Consider the following 26,264-nt stretch of genomic DNA (forward strand, 5'->3'; position numbering starts at 1 on the left):
CTTGAAGCTGTAGTTTTTTGTTAACAAGATGTCATTACAACTCCTTCTGGCCAGGCTAAAAGATATTTCTGTAGCACACTGATAAAAAAGAAGGGAAGAAGGTGGCTACTATGTGTGTACCAGTTTGGATCAGCAGAACAGCCCACACATTTGACAGCAAGTTTTTTATCAAGTCCTCAGTAAATCATTAGAGCTAGAAAGGGAAACAAAGACAGTTCTTGAAAGTGAGCTAGCTGGGTGAAATGAACTCTGCCACTAAACAAGTATCACACTGCATCCAGAGACCCAATTAGCATCTTTAGTCATCTGCTGCAGTGGGATGAGATAGCTGAGAGCCTCTTCAGAAACAGCTTTTAAGCCCTGTAATTACCTCCCATACTTACAAGCTAAACATATTTGAGAGGCAACATTCAGACGTAACCAGTAATTACAAGTCACAGGTTCAGATGGCTTTCATGTTCTGCTCTTTAATCTGTACTTTATTTTCCTTCTTGCCTGGGAAAATGGCTGTGGCATTGAACTTCTCTTCTGGAAAAGGCTAAGCCAGCATTACAGCAGGATGAGATTTCTCTGAGAGCCATGTGTTCTAGCAGCCAGGGCACCTTCACTAGCAACCCTGATCCTCACGTACCCTAGGAACATGTGTAATGGTGAGAGCTGCTCCTAGCAGCAGCTCCCTCCTGGTCATTAATTTGTTAAGCAAAAGTTTTCAGAGGAGAACATTCAGCAGAGACTCTCCAACTCCAATGCAAGTGAATGTTGAGGACAACTGCAGCTCTACAAAAGATTCATCTCCACTTGTGTCCCTGCTTGTTATCATGACACAAACAGAAGCTTGAGTACACTAAGTGTCAAAAACCCCCAACAGTCCTCCAGCACCTCCAGCATGGATTGAAGCTTGAGAAGGGGAGATTTAGACTGAGTAATAGAAAGAAATTCTTCACTGTGAGGGTAGGGAGACATTGGAACAGGTTGCCCAGGGAGGCCATGGATGCCCTCTCCTTGGAGGTGTTCACAGCCAGGCTGGATAAGGCCTTGAGCAACCTGGGCTAGTGGGAGGTGTCCCTGCCTATGGCAGGCATTGGAACTGGATGAGCTTTAAAGATCCCTTCCAACTGAAACCATTCTATGAATTTGCAACTTACACAATTCAAGGACAGAGAAGGCAACAGATACTATTCAGAAAGCACTGCTGGGATGCCAGGGTTGTTCCTGGATCTGTTCTGCATGCTTTATTCTCAGCAAGGTGAGCGAAGGAAAGAGTCCATTCCTTGAGTCAAGCCCAGCGTGTAGGGCAGAAGAGGAAGCAACAACTATCACCTTCAATCTGACTTCCTACATGGCCTACAATCAACTGTCTGTGTATCTTAAGATTATACCTCTCAGTAATTAACAGGATGAGGAAACATCCTCTTTGCCATGACATCTGTCAGAAACTGAGATGCTCAGCAAATGAATGGAAGAACAATGGAAGTTTAAAATGTTAAGCAAGCAGAAATTAACAGTGTTCTACATCATTGGACTGTCTCCCTACCTTTTTTCCCCCCCATCCATAAATGCACCTGGTAATTACACCTTACAGCACAGGTGACTAATCCCTGCCAAAATGTTAGATGGCAATTTGAGATGAAAGTTGTTTGGAAGGTATCATTTACAGTCCTCTTATTATACCTAGCGAAAAGAAGACTACAGGTTTAATTGCCAAGGATATTTTTTCCCCTCCAAATGCAAAACTTCCTTAAGAACGTTACACAGGTTCCACAAATGTTTATTTTTAAACAAGACATGAAGAGTCTGAAGGAATATTCATTTTGGACCTAATCTTAAGGACTTTTCCAGTCTAAGCAATTCTTTGAAGGCTTGGGACGTAAGACACTTGCTAAATGTAACTTCACAGCTGCAAAAACAGCAGGCTCCATCCTTCATCTGGGACCTTAAGCACACACAGGCATTGCAAAATGTGTATGAAACATAGCATCAGACATCCCACGTTCATTCAGTCCTCTTCAAGTGGTCCTAAGAGGTGGCAGATGCCTCATCTTTGGAAACAGTCTAGGTCAGGCTGTTTGGGGCTTGGAGAAACCAATTCTAGTTGAAGATGCTCCTGCTCAGGTGACCTTTAGAGGTCCCTTCCAGCCAAAAGCTTTCTCTGATTCATCACTTGGATGCAAAACATCCAGCTCTTGGGCAGCACAAAGTCAACTCCTCAGGTAAAGGAGAGGACTCAGTTCCTCATGAGAGATCTGGCCTTATAACCCAGAGCAAGCTGTGCTTAATGCTCTTTAAAATAGATCCTTTCCAACGCTTGTGAAGGACTCCCCTCAAATCAGAATGACCAAATTAACATCTGGAGTCTTAACCTTATTCTGCTCCCCGTTGTTTGAAGTCACGCAGTGTGCTTTCTCACCTCCTCTTTTAATAACCCAAAGCACTTAATTGCTGCTCTCAGTCAAACAAACAATACAGCTGAGGTCTCCCTATCTCTAAAAATCAAAACCTACCCTCTCTACAGCATCAAAAAGGGAAAAGAAAGCCTGCATAAAAACCTGCCTGGGAAATACAAACAAGATACTGTAATTATAACATGACTTTTGTGGGCTGTGGACAAAAGAGATACTTTAATAATCACCCAGCACTACAGTATGTGCAGACAGCTTGAAAGAAGCAGTCTCTGAACAGCTGAAGTGGCAAAAGCATGCCCTCTGGATATTGGAACATGAACAAAATCCCTTACCTGATGGCTGGGTCCAACTCTGATTTCACCTTGGGTACTGTTTAGCCTCCTAATATATAAAGAGAAAGAATTACAATTAGTGCAATTCAGGATCACATTCTGTATCTTTTGTCTCTGCATCTGCAATGCAAATGAAATGAAGTCCAATAAGACATGAAGAAAGCAAGAGAGGATGCACTGAGATGCACTGCAGGCTGCACTGCAAATGGCAGCAACCAACAGCGCAAGGCAGGCAGGCTGAGGAGAGAATCAGGGTGAGCTGTCCCTGCAGTGGCAAGAAGGCTTTGGGCAGCTGACACTGGGACACACACTGTCCTGGTTAGGTTCTGAGCAGTGGAGAAGTAGCACTGACTTGTAATCAGAGAATGCTTGGGCTGGAAGGGACCTCCAAAGGTCATCCAGTCCAGCCCCTCTGGACTCAGCATGGACATCCTCAATTAGATCAGGTTGCTCAGAGCCTTGTCAAGCCTGACCTCAAATATCTCCAGCTATGGGACCTCTACCACCCCCCTGGGCAACCTGTTGTAGTGTTCCACAACCCTCGTGGTGCAGAACTTGTGCCCAACATCCAATCCCTCTGCTCTCATTTCAAACCACTGCCTCCCATCCCATCACCACAGGCCTTTGCAAACAGTCCCTTTCTAAAAGCCCCTACAGCCCTCCACAGCTCTGAACTGCTCTGTGTTTTCTCCAGCCAACTCAAGTGCCTGCTATGCAGAGAATCACCTGCCAACACACATCTGACTTCAGCACCACGTTCCTTCAACTGCTCATTTCAACACCAAACCTAAATATTCCATCAGCAAAAGCAGAACACTGCAGACAACAGGCCCAAGCCCTGTGCTACAGAGCAATACCCAGGAAATGTCACATTCCTTATGAGGGGCTTTATGGTCACTTTCATTTTGAAAGCAAAAAGAGCTTCAATGAAATATTTGGAGTATTAATCTTTAAAGAACAGAGCCTTGCATTACAACTGGCAAAATTCATTCCTCTTTTTTGCAGGCAGAGTTCATGGAAAACTACTCAAGTTACTCAGGATCTCACATGCAAAATCATCCAACTCTTGTTTTAAGAAGCTAAAATTACTACTGCTGCTAAGTCGTTTGCTGAACTCACATCAGATAGCATGACAGAAGCCTGGAAAATCCAATGAGCAATAAAAGCCTGGTCCAGGAGGAGGTGTCCCTGCCTATGGCATGGGGGTTGGAACTGGATGATCTTTAGAGTCCCTTCCAACTCAAACCATTCTGTGTTTGTATGGAATCAAACCCTGTAACATCTGTGTAAGTTTATACAGAAAGGACTTCCCTCCTACAGAACACATCTGGCCCTCAGGTTTTTCCACTACTTAGAAATGTTATTAACAGCTCCAGGTTCCAAATGAACTGTGCTCCACGCAGCGAGAGTTATGCTCTGCAGAGCTCTGTGCTGCCGGCTCGCACCGTGGGCTGCAGCTCCCGATACATCCCAGTCCATGGCAGAAGCAAAAACTATGTTTTCATGTGGCAGCAGAATCACCCTGGCAACACTGGAAGTTCGAGGTGTGCCAAGATAAACCAGAACAACACATCTGACATGACAGGATTTATTTTGCTTCCTGCATTTTGGAGCAGCTAAGAGAGTAAATAAAAGCTCACCACTGAAGAGTGCCCTTTGTCTTTATTCAATATATTAGAGGATAAGCAATGAGAAGCCACACAAAGAAGACTATTTACTGGAAACTAATTTCTCAAGGACTGCAGCTGAATCCATGAGGTCCCTCTGCTGTAATTCCACACATCCAGCTCCTCTCAAGAGCCAGATCAACAGATTCTATCAATGCCTGAACACTGGTATTTGGGATACAGCCTGAAAACTTGAAAGCTCCTCCAAGTCTCCTGTACAACAGCATCAAACACCACAACCACATCCAAGAGAATTCAATATCCTTAAGGCCAACATTCTTCCTTTCCTGTAAGTTGGTACATAAACTGACATCTTTCATCTATAATCTGCATATTTGAAGGATGACAGAATTCTAAGCTGCTTTAAGACAAAGTTTTGAGTTTCATAGAATCACAGAATGTCAGGGGCTGGAAGGGACCTCAAAAGCTCACCCAGCCCAATCCCCCTGCAGAGCAGGATCTCCTACACCAGATGACAAAGGGATGCATCCAGGTGGGTTCTGAATATCTCCAGAGAGAGAGACTCCACAACCCCCCGGGCAGCCTGTTCCAGTGTTCTGCCACCCTCACAGTGAAAAAACTCCACATGCATACATGAAACCTCCTGTGCCTCAGCTCCCACCCGTTACCCCTTGTCCTGTCCTTCGGCACCACGCAGCAGAGTCTGGCTCCATCTTCTTGGCACTTGCCCTGTCCATACTGATAAACATGAATGAGGTCACCTCTCAGTCTCCTCTTCTCCAAGCTACAGAGCCCCAGCTCCCTCAGGCTCTCCTTCTAATGAGCAGTTCTGAATTTAATACTTCAACAGGTGACTCAACAGGTGCAAGACACTGAAGCGAGCCTCACCACGCAGGCACAAGAGCACACACAAACCTAACAGGTCACTGTCACGACTTTGCAAACAGCAAACCTGACTTCATCTGGCAGTTTGCTGCTCTGGGAGCAATGACATCACTTGACAAGTCAGCTCCCACTCTGCAAAATTTCAGTGATCAAAAGCAGTTTCCTCTGGACTTGAGAAACTCAAGATAATGACCACGAACTGCCAGCCCTGAGTGACGCAAACAGTGGATAGCCCAAACCATTAAACACCATTCCAGATCAAAATGGTTGGCGGAGGAGTTGTAGACACAATCATCTGTCTATCTTCATGAACATTTTCACCTGGAAATTTCAAACTATGATGCACATTTAAGAAGTTAAACTCCACTTTATGACCACTCTGCAATGCTACTCATCGGTGCACAGGTAGGGAAACTACAGGAGTGGATCTAAATGGACCTCATCCAAGACAGCATGGCAGGAGAACCTGTCAGACAGGAACAAGCACAGATTTGTCATCCCCAGTCTTACGCTGTGATGTCTGCACAATGCTACCTTGCTGGTAAGCAGATCTGCTCTAAACTGCCAAAAGCCTCCTGAGAAGAACATGTAAGACTGTTTTTCTCCCATGCAAGATGTGATCTGACACCGTTCTCGTTTTCAGGTTGCACACAGTAATGTCTGAAGTAGAAAATCAACTTTATTTACAACAGAATTATGAATTAAATACTAAGGCACTTCTCTACCCCAGCTACAAGGTGTCAGAGTTCTCCCCTGTGAAAAAGGAAGGGGAAATTGACAACAAAAAATGTTGATGCTCTCTGCCTTTATTCCCAGGAGTCATTTTAAAGCCATCCACATCTCCACCAGACAGTGCAAGCCAAACTCCAAACATGTCTGTGCTGTTTCTGCCAGCTACAGTATTTCACACCAGGCACAAGGTGGGTTTGTACTTAAAAGGAAAATGAAGCTCTTTTTCTGTATATAGATAGGAAAACAAACCACACAGCACTCCTAATAGCCCCCAACTCCCAGTTTCTCAGGTTGCATCACAGTGAATATGATAAAGCATTGAAGAACCAAGATTGATTAGAGAATCCCCAAGGATCAGTGCTGGGGCCAGTCCCGTTCAATATCTTTATCGATGACCTGCACCGGGGACTGAGTCCAGCATCATTAAGTTTGCAGATGACACTTAGCTAGGAGCAGCTGTGGAGCTGTTGGAGGGTAGGAGAGCCCTGCAGAGGGATCTGGCCAGGCTGGATGGGTGGGCAGAGGCCAATGGGATGAGACTGAACAAGGCCAAGGGCAGGGTTCTACACTTTGGCCACAACAACCCCAAGCAGCACTACAGGCTGGGGCCAGAGTGGCTGAGAGCAGCCAGGTAGAGAGGGAGCTGGGGGTGCTGGGAGAGAGGAGCTGAAGAGGAGGCAGCAGTGCCCAGGTGGGCAGCAGAGCCAGTGGCATCCTGGGCTGGCTCAGGAGCAGTGTGGGCAGCAGGACAAGGGAGGTTCTTCTGCCCCCGTGCTCAGCACTGCTCAGGCCACCCCTGGAGTGCTGTGTCCAGTTCTGGGCTCCTGAATTGCAGAGAGATGCTGAGGTGCTGGAAGGTGTTTGGAGAAGGGCAGCAAGGCTGGGGAGGGGCCTGGAGCACAGCCCTGTGAGGAGAGGCTGAGGGAGCTGGGGGGGTGCAGCCTGCAGCAGAGGAGGCTCAGGGCAGAGCTCATTGCTGCCTGCAGCTGCCTGCAGGGAGGCTGTAGCCAGGTGGGGTTGGGCTCTGCTGCCAGGCAGCCAGGGACAGAACAAGGGGACACAGCCTCAAGCTGTGCCAGGGGAGGTCTAGGCTGGATGTTAGGAGGAAGTTGTTGCCAGAGAGAGTGACTGGCATTGGAATGGGCTGCCCAGGGAGGTGGTGGAGTCACCATCCCTGGAGGTGTTGAAGAACAGCCTGGATGGGACACTTAGTGCCATAGCCTGGCTGATTGGATAGGGCTGGATGAGCTTGGAGGTCTCTTCCACCCTGCTTGATTCTATGATTCTGTGTTGGAGCATCCTGGAAATAATTGCAAAGATTAAACCAAAGTTTAGGGTGGGCCTTCTGCTGCCAGCTACTCATGTGAAGTTAGCTGGGTAACTCAGTGGGGCCATCCATGAAAATCAAGTGTTGAGAGGAACATTTCTGTGTGTATTTATTTCATCACTCATTTAACGCTTCCTGATGCCATTCACTCCTTCCCCTGTCCCAGAAGGGAAGGGCTGGACTGAAGGAAGCTCTGTCAGCCTACACTCCAGCACACTGTGTTTCAGAAGGGCACAAAGCTGAGCACTCTGCAGTGGCACACAACATGGTAAATGATTTTTTTTCCTTTCTACTGTTTCCAGGTCCCCAGGAATGGGTTTGCAAATGGAAAGAACAATTCTTGCTATGGAAACTGAAAGGCACTGTAGATTTTTAAGCTACATTATATTGGTGGAGAGCAATTACAATAATAATGGCACGGCACTCTGTTTATTCTGTGGGGAGGAAAAAAGGGGACCCAACAGTGTATATGAAATCTGACACAAAAGAAACCGCTGTAACAAAGCAGTATCCATAGCAACAACAACTTAATATTTCAGTCCTCTTCAGCTGCAGTGGATTAAATATAATGACAAGATGTTCCCTTTGAGAAGTAACCTGTTGCCATGACAACGTTGTATTCTGCAAAGTAAACAGGGGCTGGTCAGAAAGGAGATGGAAGCTTGTGACTGAATATCAAAAAGGCAAGAAGCTTCTGTAGCAGAGCAGGGCAAAACAAGCACCCTCTCATCTGAGAGCCTTGGTGCAAACAGCTCGGAGAGAAGAGAGAGGATGTTCAGCTCAATAAAGCTTTGTCCTCTCAATTCTAAAGCAACAGGGGAGGTTGGAAGTTCAAGGCCAAAAGCAGCACCGCTGAGAGAAACCAGTTCAGAGGTGAGGATGAGAAAGGAACAGGAGACAGCACAGGGTGGTGCAGAGCTTTAATTTATCTGCTTCAGAAGGGAGAGAGGAAGGAAGGCTGGCAACAACACTTGCTGCATGATTTCCAACAGAGAAACAGCTTTAACCCTCTCTGTCACCTTCCTGCCCATAGTGTGCACCACTCACACCACAGCTGGCACAGCTGGCAGCCCCTGTCTGTGAGAATAAGGCAGCACTGCAATGCTATGGAGGTCTGAAAGGTGGAGACAGAACAAACGCCACCAGACAGGCTAAGCTGCAGGGACATCAGATGAGCCTTGAGGAGAGCCTGGGCTCAGCACTTGCAACACCAGCAGTTACACGGCATCGCCAGAGCCACGCAAAAACCGAGGCTGGAGACCTGCAGCAAAACTCTCCACTTGGGAGCTGACAGCAAAAGGCATTTAGAGACTTCTGTGTAGCATTTCCCTGCAATGTCCTACCCCTGATGGGCATCCAAGTCACTTCTTTCCCAGCACATTCAGTGAGTATCTTTGCCAGGAAGCCAGGCTTCTGAGAGAAAGTACACAGGCAGCACACAGAGCGGACCTTCAAGGGCAGGGATCACCTGTGCAAGGTGGAACCTTAAACTGCTCCTTTCACGTCCTCCTTTTTGCTACCCAAGCTCAGCAAGAGAAGTGCTGTGCAGTAACTGAGTATTTTCCATACTGACTGACATGCCTCAGAGAGGGCTGAGGGAGGTGCCACTGCTGCAGGACCACACTGAACCCATCCTGTCCTTCATCGGTTCACCTCATCCGTGGTTTCATTTTCCTCTGCCGTGGTCACTCAGTGCTCTGCACCACACTGCACTTCCACTGCCTTTCTGACACCTGCTGCTAGCCAACAACAGCTCAGAAAACATCTTAAGGCCATCATTAAAGTTAAAAAAAGCCTTACAGCCACCACCAAAACAGAACACCACAGCTCAAACATCACATGCAGGACAGCATTCTGTGCTGAACATCTAGGCCTAATCACTCCTGACTTGGTACACTGAGGTGATCTGTAATTAAGCTGGAGGGATGCTTCTGAAGAAAATGGGTTTTGAACTGGCCAAATCACTCAGCCACAGACTGCCTCTCTCAGTCTGCTTCTCTTCAGAGCTCTGCAAAATGGATTTCCAAGACCAACTTCCTAAATCCCACTACCTACTGCACCAAGTGCACATCACCAACACAATCTTATGGTGCAAAAGAAGTTGCAGCCACTAAACTAGAAGCACTTAGGCCAAGCAGGTCCCACCACCCTGAAAGGCACTTTTTAAGAGGCAACACAGGGCTCCAAGCTGAATCCAGAAGAGGTTCACAGATATAGATTCATCAATTGCATCAAGTGGGAAGGGAACATTAATGGTCATCTTGTCTACCCCCTTGCAGTGAGCAAAGACATCTCCAACTACATCAGGCTGCCCAGAGCCACTTCAAGTCTGATCTTTAGTGCCTCCAGGGATGGAGCCTCAACCACATCTCTAGGGAACCTGCTGCTGTGTTTCACTAATCTTCATTGCAAAACTCCTGATGACCAACCTCAATCTACACTGGTACCACAACAGCAATCACTGAGCCATCACAGTGCAAGGGCAGTCTGAAGGCTAAGAAGTGTGCAAAAACTGCTGAGTAGGTCATTATTTTTATATAATAATAAAGATTAAAAGAGTAAAGAGCTTAAAGTTTGGATATGTAGGATTTGGGGGGGGTGGGGTGGATTTTTACTTTTAATAAGCAATAACAAGCTGCAGCATCAAACAATGAATCTTAGAAGATCTGGGCTTACTTAGAAGGCTTGGTAAGAAAAACATAGAAGCACAGGATGGTAGAAATGCCTGAGTTGGAAGGGACCTCTAAAGATCATCCAGTCCAAATCCCTCTCCAATGAAGCAGGGACATCTTCAACATAGACTGTACATCAGGTTGCCCAGAGCCCTGCTGAGCCTCACCTCGAGTATCTCCCAGGAAGGGGCCTCAACCACCTCCCTGGGCAGCCCACTCCACGGTTCCACCAATCAATGGCTTACTAAATAGAACCAAACCCAGGCTAGATACATGCATCACAGGCTGAATAGATTACAAACTGCAATCAGACACTTCAAACACTGATGTAGCCCAAGTGTTATTGTTACTGGCAAGAGAATGAGTTGCATAAATGGAAAGCGTGGTGCAGACAGGCACCTCCTAGATACCTGTGATTTCTGTTAAAACAGAGAAATCTCAAGCAGTTAGGGAAGAGGAAGTCTCCAGAAGGATGAGGTTTGTGAGAGAAAAAAAAATCTTATATGTAAATTATCCAGAACCCAAAGATTTAAATTTTAACCAAAAAGGCTCTTAAGAGGCAATTCTAAAAACATCTGGCAGGGATCATTTCATAGAATCAAGCAGGCTGGAAGAGAGCTCCAACCTCAGCCAGCCCAACCTAGCACCCAGCCCTAGCCAATCAACCAGACCGTGGCACTAAGTGCCCCAGCCAGGCTTGGCTTCAACACCTCCAGGCATGGCCACTCCACCACCTCCCTGGGCAGCCCATTCCAATGCCAATCACTCTCCATTTTATTCTGTGCATCCATACAGCCAAACTCAGAACTTCCCTTGCCATGCTTCTCCCTCAGACCAGAGCTTCACATCCATTTGCTCCTCTGCAGCACTCAACTTGAGATTTCATCACAGTAATGCAAAACCAGGCTGCCCACAAACATAATCACAGCTCTAGCTTTAACTTTCTCCAAGCATCTGCTTATGGTCACTGGTGGGGCACAAGATATTGAGCCAAACAGATCCTCAAGATCATTCTTACGCATTCAATATTCTTATGCTACATCTTTCAAAATCCACAAGGGACAATCAGGTTCATACCACTCAAACTCTAACCCAAAAACCCTCCACAGCTACCACAAACTTGTGAGTCTGGTGCCTAAGAATAACAGAATTGGTTCACTTTCCCCCACCCAAAGCTCAGTCCTCTGCTTACAGTGAGTTGGCTGCATTGGTTTGCTCTCGCTGTATGGGTATCTAGATCATTAAGAGATTAAACAATGATAGCTTTTGCTAATTATTTTCCACGTTAAAAAAGTTGACTTCAAGCTATTCCATTTCAGGTGTCCAGGCTGAACTTGAGCCTTAAGTACTTCTTCTTCAAGTATGATTTTTAAATCTCTTTTCTAGAAGTAGTATCTTAAGGCTCAGAAAATATTCCTGCTAATGGCCAGCCTCTAGTAAGGCTTTGTTTAAAACCTGTTGTAACAGGAGGTTACAACAGTAATAGTAGTAAGTTTAAAAAGAGCAATTTCGTGTTCCAAGTGAAAAACCAAACCTTTATCTCAGCCAAATGAACTGATACAGGCAGATTTTTGGTGATTGCTCAATCTAAAGCAGGAATGAATAAACATGTACTAACCTAGGTATCTTCAGGACAAGCTCAAACCTGCTGACTGACTGCAGTCAGAGCTTTAGGGAAGTGGAGGATTCTCATGTGCTGCTGTTTGGAGAAGGAAGTAGCTGCAGAAGCTGGAGTCAGGGAAAGCTTTTTTCAAGATAAGATTATTTCTCATCAGGTTTATGAGAAAAGAGACCAGAGAGGCCTTAGGAGTATTGTTCCCTACTCCAAAGGCAGGATGGAAGTGATCAGAACACAGCCATTCTGAGAGAGAAGTCTAAAAGGCTCATAGAATGGTTTGGGTTGGAAAGGACCTTGAAGATCATCCAGTTCCAACCCCATGCTGTGCGGGATGACTGAAGGAGCCAGACTCTGGGTGAAGGTTCCCAAGAAGGGGGTGGGAGGTAACATAACATGGCCAGCAAGAAAGGTGCATCCATCTGACCTGTTAGTACAACTACAGTCAGAGAGTAGAACCAGAGAAGGGTTTGGATTGGAAAAGACCTCAAAGATTTTCTAGTTCCAGTCCTGTGCCATGGGCAGGGACACCTCCCACTAACCCAGGTCACTCAGGGCCTCATCCAGCCTGGCCCTGAACACCTCCAGCGAGGGGGCATCCACAACCTCCCTGAGTAACCTGTGTCAGCGTCTCCCCATGCTCACTGTAAAGTATTTCTTCCTAATCTCCAGTCTAAAATCTGCCCTCTTTAAGCTTCTATCTATTCCCTCTCATCCTGTCACTACAAGCCCTTAAAAGAAGTCCCTCTCCAGCTCTTCTTTAGCTTCTTTTGGGTACTGGAAGGCTCCCCAAAGCCTTCTCTTCTCCACGGAGAGCAGCCCCAACTCTGTGCCTGTCCCCACAGGGGACATTTTCCAGCTCCCTGGTCATCTTCACGGACTCCTTTGGACCTGATCCAGCGGTTTGATGCCCTTCTTGCTCTAGGGGCACCAGGGCTGCATGCAGTGCTCCAGATGGAGCACCTATTGCAAAGGAGACAAGAGTAATTACCTGTGTGGGTAACAGCCTGCTCGTGGACATCACTGATCATCTCTCTAATGCTCATTTCCCAGTATTTGCTTACCTTCAAGTAAGGAAGGCAGCAGGATTTTGATCACAAGTTCAACAACACTGAATTAGTGGAAACCTTTGCGTGATGTGAAGTTTATCCTGTCTGCAGGTGAGCTGCACAGAACCACAATGTTACTTATTTAGAAGCAACATTTACTCTAAATGAATTCGACACAGAATTGTGTTGCTTTAAATGTTTCCCCTGCAGTGTTTCTGCCCTGGCCAGGCAGTACCCAGAGCAGATATTCACTATTAAACCAGACCACGTCCTACCACAGCACCATTCCTGCAGCACAATCACAGTCTGCATGCAGGACAGTGGAACCAGGCAGCAGCCTAAAGAATTGGGGGGGTGGGAGGGAGAAGGGGAAGGGGCAGTCTTACAGATTTAAACCTTGAGAGAAAGCTACAACACAGCCAGAACAAAGGGAAGCAAAAATACCAAGTACTTGGCCACTACTTCTTCATCCAAACCCCAAACATCTCCCACAACACATTTGTGACTTCTAAGAGTTGGGTTCAGTGAAACTCTAACTCACCAGACACCAACCAGCAGTCTGAAGTGGAGTGAACCTTCTGAGCATCCAACCAGCTGTAAAGCTGACCCTTAGTACTGACTACATAAGCATGATGAAGGAGAAAGGCACTGTCCAGGGCACTGAGTATCTTGCCAGTACCACAGCAAACAGAGCAGGCAGCCCTGCTCCTCTACTACCAAGGCCTTTTGTTCGGTTGTTTATTCCACTTGTTAGGTTTTGTTGGTTTGAGGCAGGTTTTGGTTGTCTATTTCTGTTGTTGCCTTAAAGTGTGAGTGTCTCATACACCTATGGCCAAACCTGAAGAATTATTCCTGTCACAGACCAGCCCCACAACTGGCAGAACAAAGTGACAGATGTGTGTTGAAGCACATCTAAAAGGAACAACTGAGATCTCAAAAGGCACTGACTGTCTGCTGTGGGAAGAGTCCTGCCACAGGGAATAAAACTACCTACCCATTTGCTAGGAGCAGGAACCACCTGATTCTACACAAGCACAGAATGGACACCAGAGGCACCTTTCAAGTGGGAGTTCTGGGAGCCCATCATCCCAGTGATTAAGTGAGGAATGTCTTACTTGGCATATTATGCCAGCAGTAGGTTTTGCCAAGCATAATAACTCTGTTTGACAACCAGATTGCTTCGTTATGACCTAGAGGTGCCTGCATTCTTCACCACCTGTAAATCAACCTTTTCAAAACAAGCCTGACCAAATTTCACCTGAAGTTTAAGTGGTGTATTTTGTCCCCCAAGAAAGGGAGATTTACTCTGGAAATTAGGAAGAAAGTCTTTACAGTGAGCATGGGGAGACACTGGCACAGGTTGCCCAGGGAGATTATGGAGCACAGAAGCACCCAATGTGATCTTTGATCCACAACCTCCCTGGAGGTGTTCAAGGCCAGGCTGGATGAGGCCTTGAGCAACCTAGGTTAGGTAAGGGAGGTGTCCCTGTCCATGGCACTTCTTCCCAACCTTTCTGAAATGCATGCACAAACTATTGCTGAAAACCAGCACAAAGCAGAGGGCTTTGTACCCTCCCCATCCTTCAATGCATTCCCTCCTGCTTTTAAGTCAGCATTTAAACCAAACATTCAGGACACAAGGTGTCACATCCCTGTATTCCTGCAGAGCAGTGTCATATTCCTCCACATGTTCAAGCAACTCCTTTATCAGGAAGAACTTTTCTAAAGCCCACACCTATGGAGACATCTCTTTCAACTCTGAGGTGATTCAGCCAGACTGAAGCTCAAGGGAACTCTGCTCTCTAATCATCAACATGACTTTGCTTCAGTCCACGGCAGAAGCAGGCAGTGACCCACAGCAAATAGGTGCTGCTGATCTGTATGCTCTATGGGTATAAAAGAGGATGGGAAAGAGAATGACACTTCAGATAGTGTACAGATAACAGATGTGCCACTAGCAGGGCAAAACAACGTAGTCTTATTCATCATCCATTCCTCAGCCCATGACAAGTGCAGGAAGATGGCCCCAGAAAGGCACCTGTCACAGGTGAGTGCCTGTGTGTGCAAGGCTACAAGGCAACCTTCTGCTACAAAGCTCCAGAGATGCCATATGGGCAGCACGAAGCATCCTGCCACCTTCAAACTCAATCCACGATTTACCTTGACTGAAGCACATCCCCCGTGGTGCTGAGATCAGTTCTGCAGGCCAGCGGCTGCCCCAGCAGAGCTCCCCCAGCAGAGCAGCCCCCAGCAGAGCAGCCCCCAGCTCCGCACGCATTCAGACACGACTCAAGGGGACCAGGCTGCAGAACAGAGTTTGCCTCCTTTCAGCACACTGCAGGCCTCTCAAGCCCCTTCCCACTTAGCAGCAGGTCCCCGATGGCTGCCTCGCACGGAGCTCAGCCCCGAGGCAAGCAGCTCTGCACGGAGCTGCAGCGCCCAAGCCCAGAGAGGGGGTTCGCGAGCCCCAGCAACCCGACCTGGGTGCAGCTGCCGCAGCTCTCCCGTGGCAGCTTCTCCACGCAGAGACCACACTGCTGCCTTCCAGCTGCACCAGCGAGCTGCGTGTGTGACTGACGAGCAGGCAGAGCCATGCTGGCTGCTTGCCTTTTTATTTCCCTTACTAGTTGAGGAAGTAGCAGCAGGATCCCTGCCCTCAATCACAGTGAGAACCACCCCATCCTCACAGCAACCAATGGCTGATCCACGACCCTCCTGCAGCCTGCTGCAGCCTGCTGCAGGCCCCAAAGCTTTCCCTAACAGCCACTTTGCTAAGGCTGCATCCCGCAGAGTGCCTCCGCAGCTCGCTGCGCGCCCTGCCAGGAGGCTGACACGCAGACAGCACGACTGACATGCCAGCTGCACCACGAGGGGGATAAGACGAGAACCATAAACACAGAAGCCCACCCAGCTTCAGCGTTTTGCTCCATGCACCCCTCCAGGCAGCAGATTCCCTGCTCAGTGCCCTCATGCACCAGGCAAACAGCTGCACGGCAAAGCTGCTGCGGTTCCGAGGTCCTGAGGAACATGCAACAGTCATGAAATGATTTCATAAACATTGCAGAAGTCACAAATCACAGCAAAAATCAGCACTGTTTAGGGGAGGCCAGAGTGATGTAGCCTACCTGCAGGGGCTGAATGGATCATCCATGACTAGGACAGGCTCTGGTGGGTTTAGCTGTATTCCTGAACCCTCTACCTAACAGCTAAAACTCTGCCTTTTCCACTCTACCAACTCAAAATGGAGGCACATGCGGGCTGAGAGACCTCGGAGAGCTTTCACTGAGCTTGTGCTGTGACCTAAGCCTGCACGCAGAACGCAGAAACTTCGCCCTCGGACTGACAGGACTGAGCATGTGCTGTGACCCTCCCTCATCCACAGCCTCTCGCAGCGCAATCCCTCTCGCCCCGCCGTTTCCGTAAACACAGCGGCGGCAGCCCGGGCTCGCCGCAGCTCCTGCCGCTGCCAGCGCGGCCCTGGGGCCTTAGCCAGGGGATCTGGGACGGCCGACGCCGAGCGCCCGCCCCGCCGCTGCCTCCCGCCGCTGCCTCCCGCCGCTGCCGGCGGCTCCGCCGGGCGAAACCTGCATCCATTTGCAAAGGCCTGCCGAAAGCTTCCCCTCCCCCCACGGCTTGCGATGAGCTGTGAAGGAAAGGATGAAAGAGCGGAGCGGTTGTCAGGGACGCAGAGGCAGGAGTTTCGCGGCTCTGGCCGCGGTTCGTTCGTGCACCAGCTTGTTGCTGCCAACGTTTGTTCTGCCCGGCAGTGCTGCTGCAGGAGAGAACACTGCCGGCCCTGGGGCCCTCGACGCGGCAAGGGCACAGAACTGCTGGAGCAGGTCCAGAGGAGGCCGTGAAGATGATCGAGGGCTGCGGATCCTCGCCTAGGGCGACAGACAGACAGCTGGGGCCGCTCAGCCTGGAGATGGCTCCAGGGAGAGCTTACAGCAGCCTGCCAGGACCTGAAGGGGGCTACAGGGGAGCTGGGCAGGGACTTTTGGCAAGGGCTTGAGGTGATAGAACAAGGGACAATGGCTGTAGGGAGGAAAGAGGGATATTTACACTGGAAATTAGGAAGAAATTCTTTCCAGTGAGCATGGGGAGACACTGGCACAGGTTACTCAGGGAGGTTGTGGATGCTCCCTCGCTGCAGGTGTTCAAGGCCAGGCTGGATGAGGCCCTGAGTGACCTGGGTTAGTGGGAGCTGTGCCTGTCCGTGGCACAGGACTGGAACCAGATGATCTTTAAGGTCTCTTCCAATCCAAACCATCCTCTGGTTCTACTCTGTGACTGTAGTTGTAGTAACAGGTCAGATGGATGCACCTTTCTTGCTGGCCATGTTATGTTACCTCCCACCCCCTTCTTGGGAACCTTCACCCAGAGTCTGGCTCCTTCAATCATCCTGCAGTAATAATTCACACCTTCAGTAACTGCAATGTTTCAGCTGCTGCAGCTCTGCTGTGAAAGCTCACTCAGTTTGGAGGGAGCCATTCCCTAAGATACAGGACAGGGGCGCTTGGCTCTTCTGTACTAAAAGCACTGCAGGAGGCAACACGTTCAGAACAAGACTGACCAGGTTTTTCTAGACTTCAGATTAGAACAAGTACTCCAAGTATGTCATCCAGTCTTTACCAGCTGCCTGATTTAAGCAAGAACACTTACAAGGCCAAAGGGGTCTGGCTTTCATCACAGCTACAGCTCAAACACATCTCTGGATTTCTCTGTTGCTGTTGTTCTAAAGTTGACAACAGGATGTTGGGAGAAAAAGTTCTTAGCTTTTACACTGAGTTCAAAGAAACTGAGCTGAGGACACCTAGAAATAATGCATTCCAAACTACAGCAAGTGCAGTATCAGCCAAAAAAAGGAGTGAAGGAATTTATACATCTATTTATCTAAATAGAGTGGGGAGGAGCTTGGCTTCTGTGTCGACTGCAAAGCACTTCCACACATGACACCACTGATGTCAAGTCAGGCATCCTGGGCTGGCTCAGAAGCAGTGTGCCCAGATTGCCAGGAGAGCCAATGGCATCCTGGGCTGGCTCAGGAGCAGTGTGGGCAGCAGGACAAGGGAGGTTCTTCTGCCCCTGTGCTCAGCACTGCTCAGGCCACACCTTGAGTGCTGTGTCCAGTGCTGGGCTCCTCCATTCAAGAGAGATGTTGAGGTGCTGGAAGGTGTTGAGAGAAGGGCAGCAAGGCTGGGGAGGGGCCTGGAGCACAGCCCTGTGAGGAGAGGCTGAGGGAGCTGGGGGTGTGCAGCCTGCAGCAGAGGAGGCCCAGGGCAGAGCTCGTTGCTGTCTACAACTACCTGAAGGAAGGTTGTAGCTAGGTGGGGTTGGGCTCTGCTGCCAGGCACCCAGCAACAGAACAAGGAGACACAGCCTCAAGTTGTGCCAGGGGAGGTTCAGGCTGGATGTAAGGAGGAAGTTGTTGGCAGAGAGGGTGATTGGCATTGGAATGGGCTGCCCAGGGAGGTGGTGGAGTCACCGTGCCTGGAGGTGTTGCAGCCAAGCCTGGCTGGGGCACTTAGTGCCATGGTCTGGTTGGTTGGGCAGGGCTGGGTGCTAGGTTGGGCTGGATGAGCTCGGAGCTCACTTCAAACCTGCCTGATTCTATGACTAAGTCAGCATCTTCCACAGTGCCTTCCTGGGAATATTGGACAAGAGAGGTACAAAACAAGGCTGATGCCATTCAGTAAGACATACAGAAGCCATCTGTTTCACATCACATGGGCATACCATACAAACAGCCCCCCACTTGCCCCCATCAGGAGGATTCCTGGCTGTATTTAAAACTGCTGAATCTATTTGAGAAAATAAATTGGACATGCAATATGCTGTTAGGAATTGTCTTATTTAAGCAAAGTACACCACAAACTGTCACAATGTTCTCCTAAGTGTAAGAAAAATAAGGAATTCATTTCAAGACTCCAATTTGAAACAGAAGGATGGGTACATTTAAAAGGCTCTATGATCATTTCCCCCTCTATTGCTGCCCTAGGCACTGTTACATGCAGAGAATCAAAATATTCTGACTGCTAAAAAATAACCAGACAAAAAGATCACGACAGCAAAGCAGAACTCTGCTGTCCTCTTCAGCCTCTCTTCACATTTTGGGTGTAGGTACCAATTTACACCATTTTTTTTTCAAGTGAAGGAAACATTGAAAAGAAGCTTTGAGAATTCAGCTCCGCACAGGCTTCTTGACCTCCTAAGAGTATACCACAGAATGGTTCAGGTTGGAAGAAACCTTAGCAGTCATCTGCTCTGACCTCCCTGCCATAGGCAGGGACACCTCTCAATTAGACTTGGTTGCTCAAGGCTTCATCCAACCTGGCCCTGAACACTCCTGGGGAGAAGGCATCCACCACCTCTCTAGGCAACCCATTTCAGAGTCTCACCAGCCTCATACTAAAGGACTTCTTCTTCAGATCCTGTCTAACCCTACTTTCCCGCAAGCTTCAAACCATTCCCTCTTGTCCTGTCTCCAGACAACCTCATGAACAGTCCCTCTGCAGCCTTCCTGGAGAATCCCTTCAGGTATTGGAAGGCAGCTCTAAGGTCCCCTTGGAGTCTTCTCCAGGCTGAACACCTCCAGATGCCTCAGCCTGTCCTCACAGCAGAGGTGCTCCAGCCCTTGGACTGTCTTTGTGGCCTCCTCTAGACTCACTCCAACCACTCTGAGTGCTCTTATGATGGGAACATCAGAACTGGATGCAGTATCTGAGGTGGGGTCTGAGACGAGCAGAATGACCTCTCTTTAACAGGAATGGAGGGCAAAGTCAAGAGGAAAATAAACAAGGAAGAGGTTCTTGATTTAGATTTTCCACAGAAATCCTCTTCCAGACAAGGTAAAATAGTAAGCCATGAAGGACAAGACAGAGCAAATCACCTTCATTTCACTCCTGGGACACACTGCTCTCAGACACACTGAAATTTGCTTAGGTCACAGTGTAACCCCTCAAGACACTGCAGAAGATTACAAATGAAGGACAAGCAAATGCTACGGAATAAGAACACAGACAAGATCCAGCTCTTCCCAAAACTACTCTGAGATTTTACCCATGCCTTTAGCACTGGGGCACATTTTCTTCTACGGTGCAAAACACAAGTTGAAGTCATTTTGATTCACGGCCATGACAAGAGGTTGTTCAATACCTGAGGATTCCTACTTCCCAGGAAAAATGCAGCAGCATCTCAACCCACTCACATTTACAGATGTCAGAACTTCACAGCACAGATATCTACTCCCAAGAGCAAAGAACTGATTGCCAGGTTCATGTCAGTAGTACACTACCAGCACCAATGTGGCACTTGGCACAGGGCATCCCTGAGGAGGAGTTCTGAGTCATTCCTATGAGTCCATACAGGAAGGCTGAGTACAAAAGGAAGGACTGGAAGAAGTTCTTGCTAAAATCAGCTGCATCTGGAACTGTCCTACAGCCAGGATAGTAAACAGAGTTGTAGGGATTGGCAAGATGCAAGCTGGTGCAAAACAGCTGTCTGAGGTCAAGCACATGCTGAGCAGCACTCCCAAGCCTCGCTGGGTAGTTCCTTTCATAGGCAGAGCTGATTTCTGACTCAAAGACCAAAACCAGCAGCTTAACTCAAGCTGTGCAGCTACTCCTTTTCTGAAAGGCTACTTTGGGTCTGCTCTTCTTTGCCCTAAATGAATTTCAGGGCACACACAATTAACCAGCCATTTGGAGAACCTGCACGTTGGAGTGGGATTTCATATGGGTGGAATTAGACAGTGCCAGAGCAGCCACTTCTCTGAGGACACATGAAATTAATGATTTTAAAGTACTCAGCATAAAAAGAATTTTCTTCCTCAGCTGGCTATACAAGTTCAAAGCAGATATTCCACACTCTTGAGAGCCAGGAACACATTTCTGGTCTAGTTACTGGCTTGATTAACTCTATTCAAGGTTACACCACTCAGCCTCTAGGCTTTTAAAGATCAGTTTAGGGTTTTATGCCTCAATCAGATTTTCCTCACTGATGTGAGAATGCCTGAACCAGAGTATCATCTTTCACAGAACTCTACAGAAAACAAACCCAAACAGTTTGGTGTAGACTGTAAAGGGAGAAGTTAGCTTTTAAAAGCCCAGGTTTACCACTTCAGATCACAATGACCACAGGACTGTGGTTGGTATTTCCCAAGCTAAGTCTGTATAGTCAGCCAGCTTCAAGAACAGAAAGGCCTCTTCCTACACAGCCACCACAGCACTGGTTTGGATGTTCTGGGGGTCAGGGGTTTCTGCAGGTTCTTTTGTAAATGCAATACATGGGAAGACAGGAAAAGTGTCAGATTGTCACCACACCAAAGTGCTTTTGAGAGCCCTGAAATAATACCTGAGCATCTTTCCTTGTGGGCAAGAGAGCCAATGACATCGTGGGATGCATCAGGAAAAGTGAGTCCAGCAGGGCTGGGGAGGTTCTTCTCCCCCTTTACTCTGCCCTAGTGAGACCACACCTGCAATACTCTGTCCAGTTTTTTGCTCCCCAGTTCAAGAGAGTCAAAGACCTGCTGCAAAGAGTCCAGCAGAGAGCCACAAGGATGACTGGGGCAGTTGAGCATCCTCCCTATGGAGAAAGACTTAGAGCCCTGGGGCTGTTTAGTCAGGAGAAGAGAAGGCTGAGAGGAGATCTGATCAATGTGTACAAATACCTGAGGGGTGGGTGTCAAGTGGCTGGGGCAAATCTCTTTGAGGTGGTCAGCAGCAATAAGTCAAGGAGCTACAAACTGGAACAGAGAAGGTTCCACCTCAACATGAAGAGAAATTTCTTTATAGTGAGGGTGGCAGAGCCCTGGTACAGGCTGCCCAGAGAGGCTGTGGAGTCTCCTTCTCTGGAGACTTCCAAAACCCTCCTGGATGCATTCCTGTGCCAACTACCCTGGGGGATCCTACTTTGACAGGGCAGTTGGACTTGATCTCCAGAGGTCCCTTCCAGCCTCTGACATTCTTATTTCTCTGAAGACAGAATCCCTCCAACAGAAATCTCTGTTGAAAACACAATCCACATGTCCAGTTTGTTTGGTCTAAGTATGCATCCTAGGACACATTTCTACAGCTGAGAGGTCACACTTCAGTTCTCAAAACCTTATTGACAACATATTTCAAGGTACCACCAACATTGCCCATCCTTTCTGCGTAAAACAAAGCACCACGTTAGAGAAGCAGATGAACTGAAGAGAAGGTTTTGTTTTCACTGACAAAGCACCAAGAGGTTGTGTCCTGCAATGTTTGTTACAATGTTTTAACTTCTAAAAGCAGAACAAATCTAGAATTAGGGATTCACAGATTTGTAGAATGGGTTAGAAGGGACCTCAAAGATCATTTAATTCCAGCCCCCCTGCGATAGGGAGGGACACCTTCCACTAGACCAGGTTGCTCAAGGTCCCATCCAACCTGGCCTGGAACATCTCCAAGGCACCACCCTCACTGCAGAGAACTTCTTCCTAACATCCACTTTCAATCTCCCCTCTGCTGCTTCAAACCCATTCCTCCTGTGCTGTCATTACCAGACCTTGTCAATAGTCCCTCCCCAGCCCTCCTGTAGGCCCCTTCAGATACTGGAAGGCCACTCCAAGGTTTCCTCCAAGCCTTCTCTTCTCCAGGCTGCAAAGCCCCAACTCTTGTAGCCTGTCCTCAGAGCAGAGCTGCTGCAGCCCTCTGAACATCTTGGTGGCCTCCTCTGGACTGGCTCCAACACTTCCATGTCCTGCTTGTGTTGGAGGCTCCAGAACTGCACAGAGGACTCCAGATGGGGTCTGAGGAGAGCAGAGCCATGGGGCAGAATCCCCTCCCTTGCTCTGCTGCCCACACTGCTCTTGCTACAGCCCAGCACACGGCAGCTGTCTGGGCTTCATGCGCACTTAAGTCTTTTATTCTAAGCCCCCTCCTCTTCCAGGCCAGCATCCAGAGCTGAGAAGCTAGAATTCAAGAAAGCCCTGGCTGGAGCCAAAGGGAACACCCAGAGTTGAGAGCTGGCAAGTCTGAGTAATTAAGTGGTCACTAAGTGCTGTGCTTTGTCATTTCATTGATCTGTTCAGGCTCAGTCATTTACTAATAGCTTGGAGAATTAGCAGCTGCTTCTACACAGAAAGTGGGTTTAAAACTGCACTGACAACTCCCATAAATGGCATTTCATAAGAGCCATCATCCACTGAACACAGAACTTGGCGACTAAGGCACATAGCTCATGTGGCACTCACACCTTCCAAACCCAAATGCACTGAAGAGAAGTGATGCAAGAGTTAACTACAGGGATCAAGCACAGTGCTGAGTATCAGGACACACTTCGTGAACACCCTGCCCTGTCAGCCTGCTCCCAAAAGTTACCCATCCCTTTGAACACCATTTAAAAAACATTCTGGGCGTCCATGCCCCTTTTCCTAGGGCTCAGCACCATACACTACCGGATTGCCTCCTCGGGACTTCCATTGCCAGCACTGAATCTGAATTGGATGGATTAAGGGAGGTTACCTGGCCCCGTCCAAAACACTTCAGAGTAAGGTACAAGAAGCCTCATAAACATGCAATCAGACAACAGAATACCCACACGGGGAGGTTCTCCCTAACCCAAGCAGTTAGTGGTTGGCTACATCCTAAAGCGTCAAGATTCCTATCTGCATTACAGCCAGTAAATTTACCATGTAACAACTGAGAGAGTCATTATTTATACACCAATCTAATCCCCACTTAAACAATACTCTTCCCAACAACCTCTCTAGAAATCAAAGTCCAGAGCTAATGATGTTTTCTGCACTGAAAGAAACAAAACTGCTTTCAGCCAGCACAGTTCCAGGCTATTGAGCCCCGTTCCACACTATTAATCTTTTACTCAAGTGCTCATAGAAATACACCCCTCAAAAATAAACTCTCTAAGCTTGGCATAAGTAAGATTTTCTTGTCTCATTTATAAGGGGTCTAAAACTAGAGAAAGGGGAAAAGTCTCTCATGGTTTGGACCTGAAAATGTAATGAAGGTACAGTCTAGTATCAGCTTTGCTTTCCAAAGGCAGTCTGTAAGGATGGGTTGGACAACTCCCAGCTGGGTTGAAGGAGAATGACAGAGCATGCTGAACCGCCTTCAGATAGGTATTCATTCCCCCAGAAGTTCTTTCTGTACCTCTAGTTTGCTTTAGGCCAGCAAGAATTTTTGATAAGGGAGCCTAAATGAGTGCTTAAGACATGAAAATGTGAATTCCCACACTTAAAACCTTTCTAGTTGATTAATTAGAAACGGTTAACTTCCAGCCCTGCTGACTGGAAAGTGCAAACGCATTTCAACAAAGCATTTCAGAGGAGGTGCATTTCACCAGTCAGGCAGCTAAAAACTCTTGCTAATGTCTGCAACCTTCCAGAAAATTCCCTAGTTCTAAAACCCTGGTTTGAGGCAGTTCATTCTCTACCCACAGACACATCCTGACGGCAGGACTCACTGCCTGACTTTGTTATCTGCGCTTAATTGTTCTCCTCTGCACTCACATTCCCTTCCACACCACCTTCCGATCAACATCATACCCGATGGTAACTTTACTCCCCTTGAGTAGTTTCTCTGTCCCTACAGGCCCAGATCAGTGGTAAGCCTTATTTTAAAAGTCATTTCACTTACCTTGTCTCTGGATTATAGCCCAGTATGTAGAAAAATGAATCCACTCGAGCTTTAAACTCTCTAGCAGCAAATATGTCGGAGAAATGGGAGATGTTGCACTTCCCTCTGAAAGAAAGAGGGGGGAAATGGTGTTAGAATTCTGCCTTGAATAACAGTTATTCTAATTAAGTGCCACTGCAATCTGGGTAGAAGCCACAGACATCCTTGTGTTCCCATAAATGTCTAAAACATCATAAATATAAAGCCTGCTGTAACAAATAACCATGCAGATTCCTCCCATGGTGGGGAAGGAAGAAAATTCAGTTACAGTGTCTCAGATGGTGTTCTACAAACATTCATTAATTCTCATTCAGCCAGCACACAGTCCTGAGGAGCCCAAATTTAATTAGACTAATGAAGAATATCTATCCTGTAAACACGACCCTGAAAATGTCTTATTTGCAAAGTTTTTTACAGTCCTATTACATTTGCAGCCTCGAGGAAGCTTCAGAAATTCTCCTACTCACATTATTTGGGAAGTCAGCTTTTTATTTAGCAACCTAAATAAAGCTTTACTTTAATAACACTTCCAAACAGAAAGCAGAGCTCTGGTAGCTTTACCAAGGCTGCAAGCCTAAACGATGCAAATTCCAAACACACAAACATTTCTTCCATCCCTTCGTGCACAACAGGAAAACACAAACGAGCATTGGAAAAAGAGAGAGGGAAAAATGGAGAGGAGGATTTGTGGGTGCCCCTTCTCTGGGGGTGTTCAAGGTCAGGCTGGATGATTCCTTGAGCAACTTGGTCCAGTGGAAGGTGGCCCTGCCCATGACTGGGGGGATGGAGCAGATGATCTCTAAGGTCTCTACCAACCTAAACCATTCTGGGATTCTATGAATAGGTGGTGGAGTTCCCATCCTTGGAGATCTTCAAGAAATGTGTGGACATGGCACCTGGGGGCATGGTTGAACAGCCATGGCGGTGGTGGGTTGATGGCTGGACTCGATCTTGGGAGGGCTTTTCCAACCCAAACAAGTCTAGGTGAGAGGCATCCCTGCCCATGACAGGGAGCAGTGGGGGTGGAACAGATGATCTCTAAGGTCCCTTCCAACCTAAGCCCTTCTGTGATTCCAACCTTAATGATTCTACGATCTCGTGTTGCCATTTAGCACACTGCAGTTTACTGCCACCGAGCAAATCAGACAAGAAGTGGCAGAGACAAATGGGCCAGGCAGCTAAAGAGTTCCTGCTTTTGATTTCAACTTGATTGGAAGCAATAACCAAAGCACAAGGTTTTGCTCTTTTCCAGTGTCAAGCTTTCTGGTATTAATACAGATGGCATCTCCCCTCACTTGTATTTACTGAGTAGCATTTGCTGTTATAAATAAGCTGCTATGGGGCTTATTTACCATTGTACAAAAGGTCTGCCAGCCTTGGTTCAAAGGCAGTGAAGTGCTATTGCCACCGAGCAGAGCAAGAAGAATAATTCTGTGGCCTCTAATAATAGTGGATGTCTGCCTGGTCTCAGCAGAGCTGTAGAAGCACTGCACATTTGACAAACTGCACTCCCAGGTTGAAATGCCAAAGCTTGCTTCCCCCCTTCCTAATCTTTTCATGGTAAAGCACTTCAGAACAGCTTCCCCATCAACAGCCACGAAGAACTTTGCCTTGGAACAGGAGCTCTCTGATACACATCAGCTACTCCAGGTGAGGAAAAGGCAGCAGAAGGATGAAGGATGAATAAAACTGCCGACAGTTTTAAGACAAAATCGATAGGGCTCTCCTGTGAGCTGAGGCTGCGTAATTGCCCCTATGATTGCCTAATTCTCAGTCAATTGCCTTTCTGGCAAAGGACAAAGCAACACTGGATACTGCACAGGTCATGGCAGGTTGTAATGGAACATTAACAAGGTCCATAATTGAGCCGTCACACAGCAACACTGCAAGACAAACTTCTTCTCCGATATTTATTTCATCCCTGGTGGCTGGAAGTTGATTTCCTAGTTCAGCCCTTTAAAAGGA

General features: G+C 47.7%; 1 protein-coding gene across 6 annotated transcripts in view; it reads right to left on the reverse strand.

Moving 5' to 3' along the window:
- RERE (arginine-glutamic acid dipeptide repeats) overlaps positions 1-26,264 on the reverse strand; it is a 259,355-nt gene that overhangs the window by 102,528 nt on the left and 130,563 nt on the right. For 5 of the 6 annotated variants that reach the window (XM_064172264.1, XM_064172260.1, XM_064172263.1 and 2 more), the window contains exons 6-7: positions 24,261-24,365; positions 2,735-2,783 (exon numbers count right to left, since the gene is read on the reverse strand). In XM_064172264.1, coding sequence (XP_064028334.1) covers positions 2,735-2,783; positions 24,261-24,365 — 154 coding nt within the window. Of the gene's footprint in view, positions 1-2,734; positions 2,784-15,767; positions 15,962-24,260; positions 24,366-26,264 lie in introns of those variants that run through there. The other variant, XM_064172265.1, reaches the window with a different exon arrangement.

Source organism: Pogoniulus pusillus, chromosome 36, assembly GCF_015220805.1.
Source record: "Pogoniulus pusillus isolate bPogPus1 chromosome 36, bPogPus1.pri, whole genome shotgun sequence".
NCBI lineage: Eukaryota > Metazoa > Chordata > Aves > Piciformes > Lybiidae > Pogoniulus > Pogoniulus pusillus.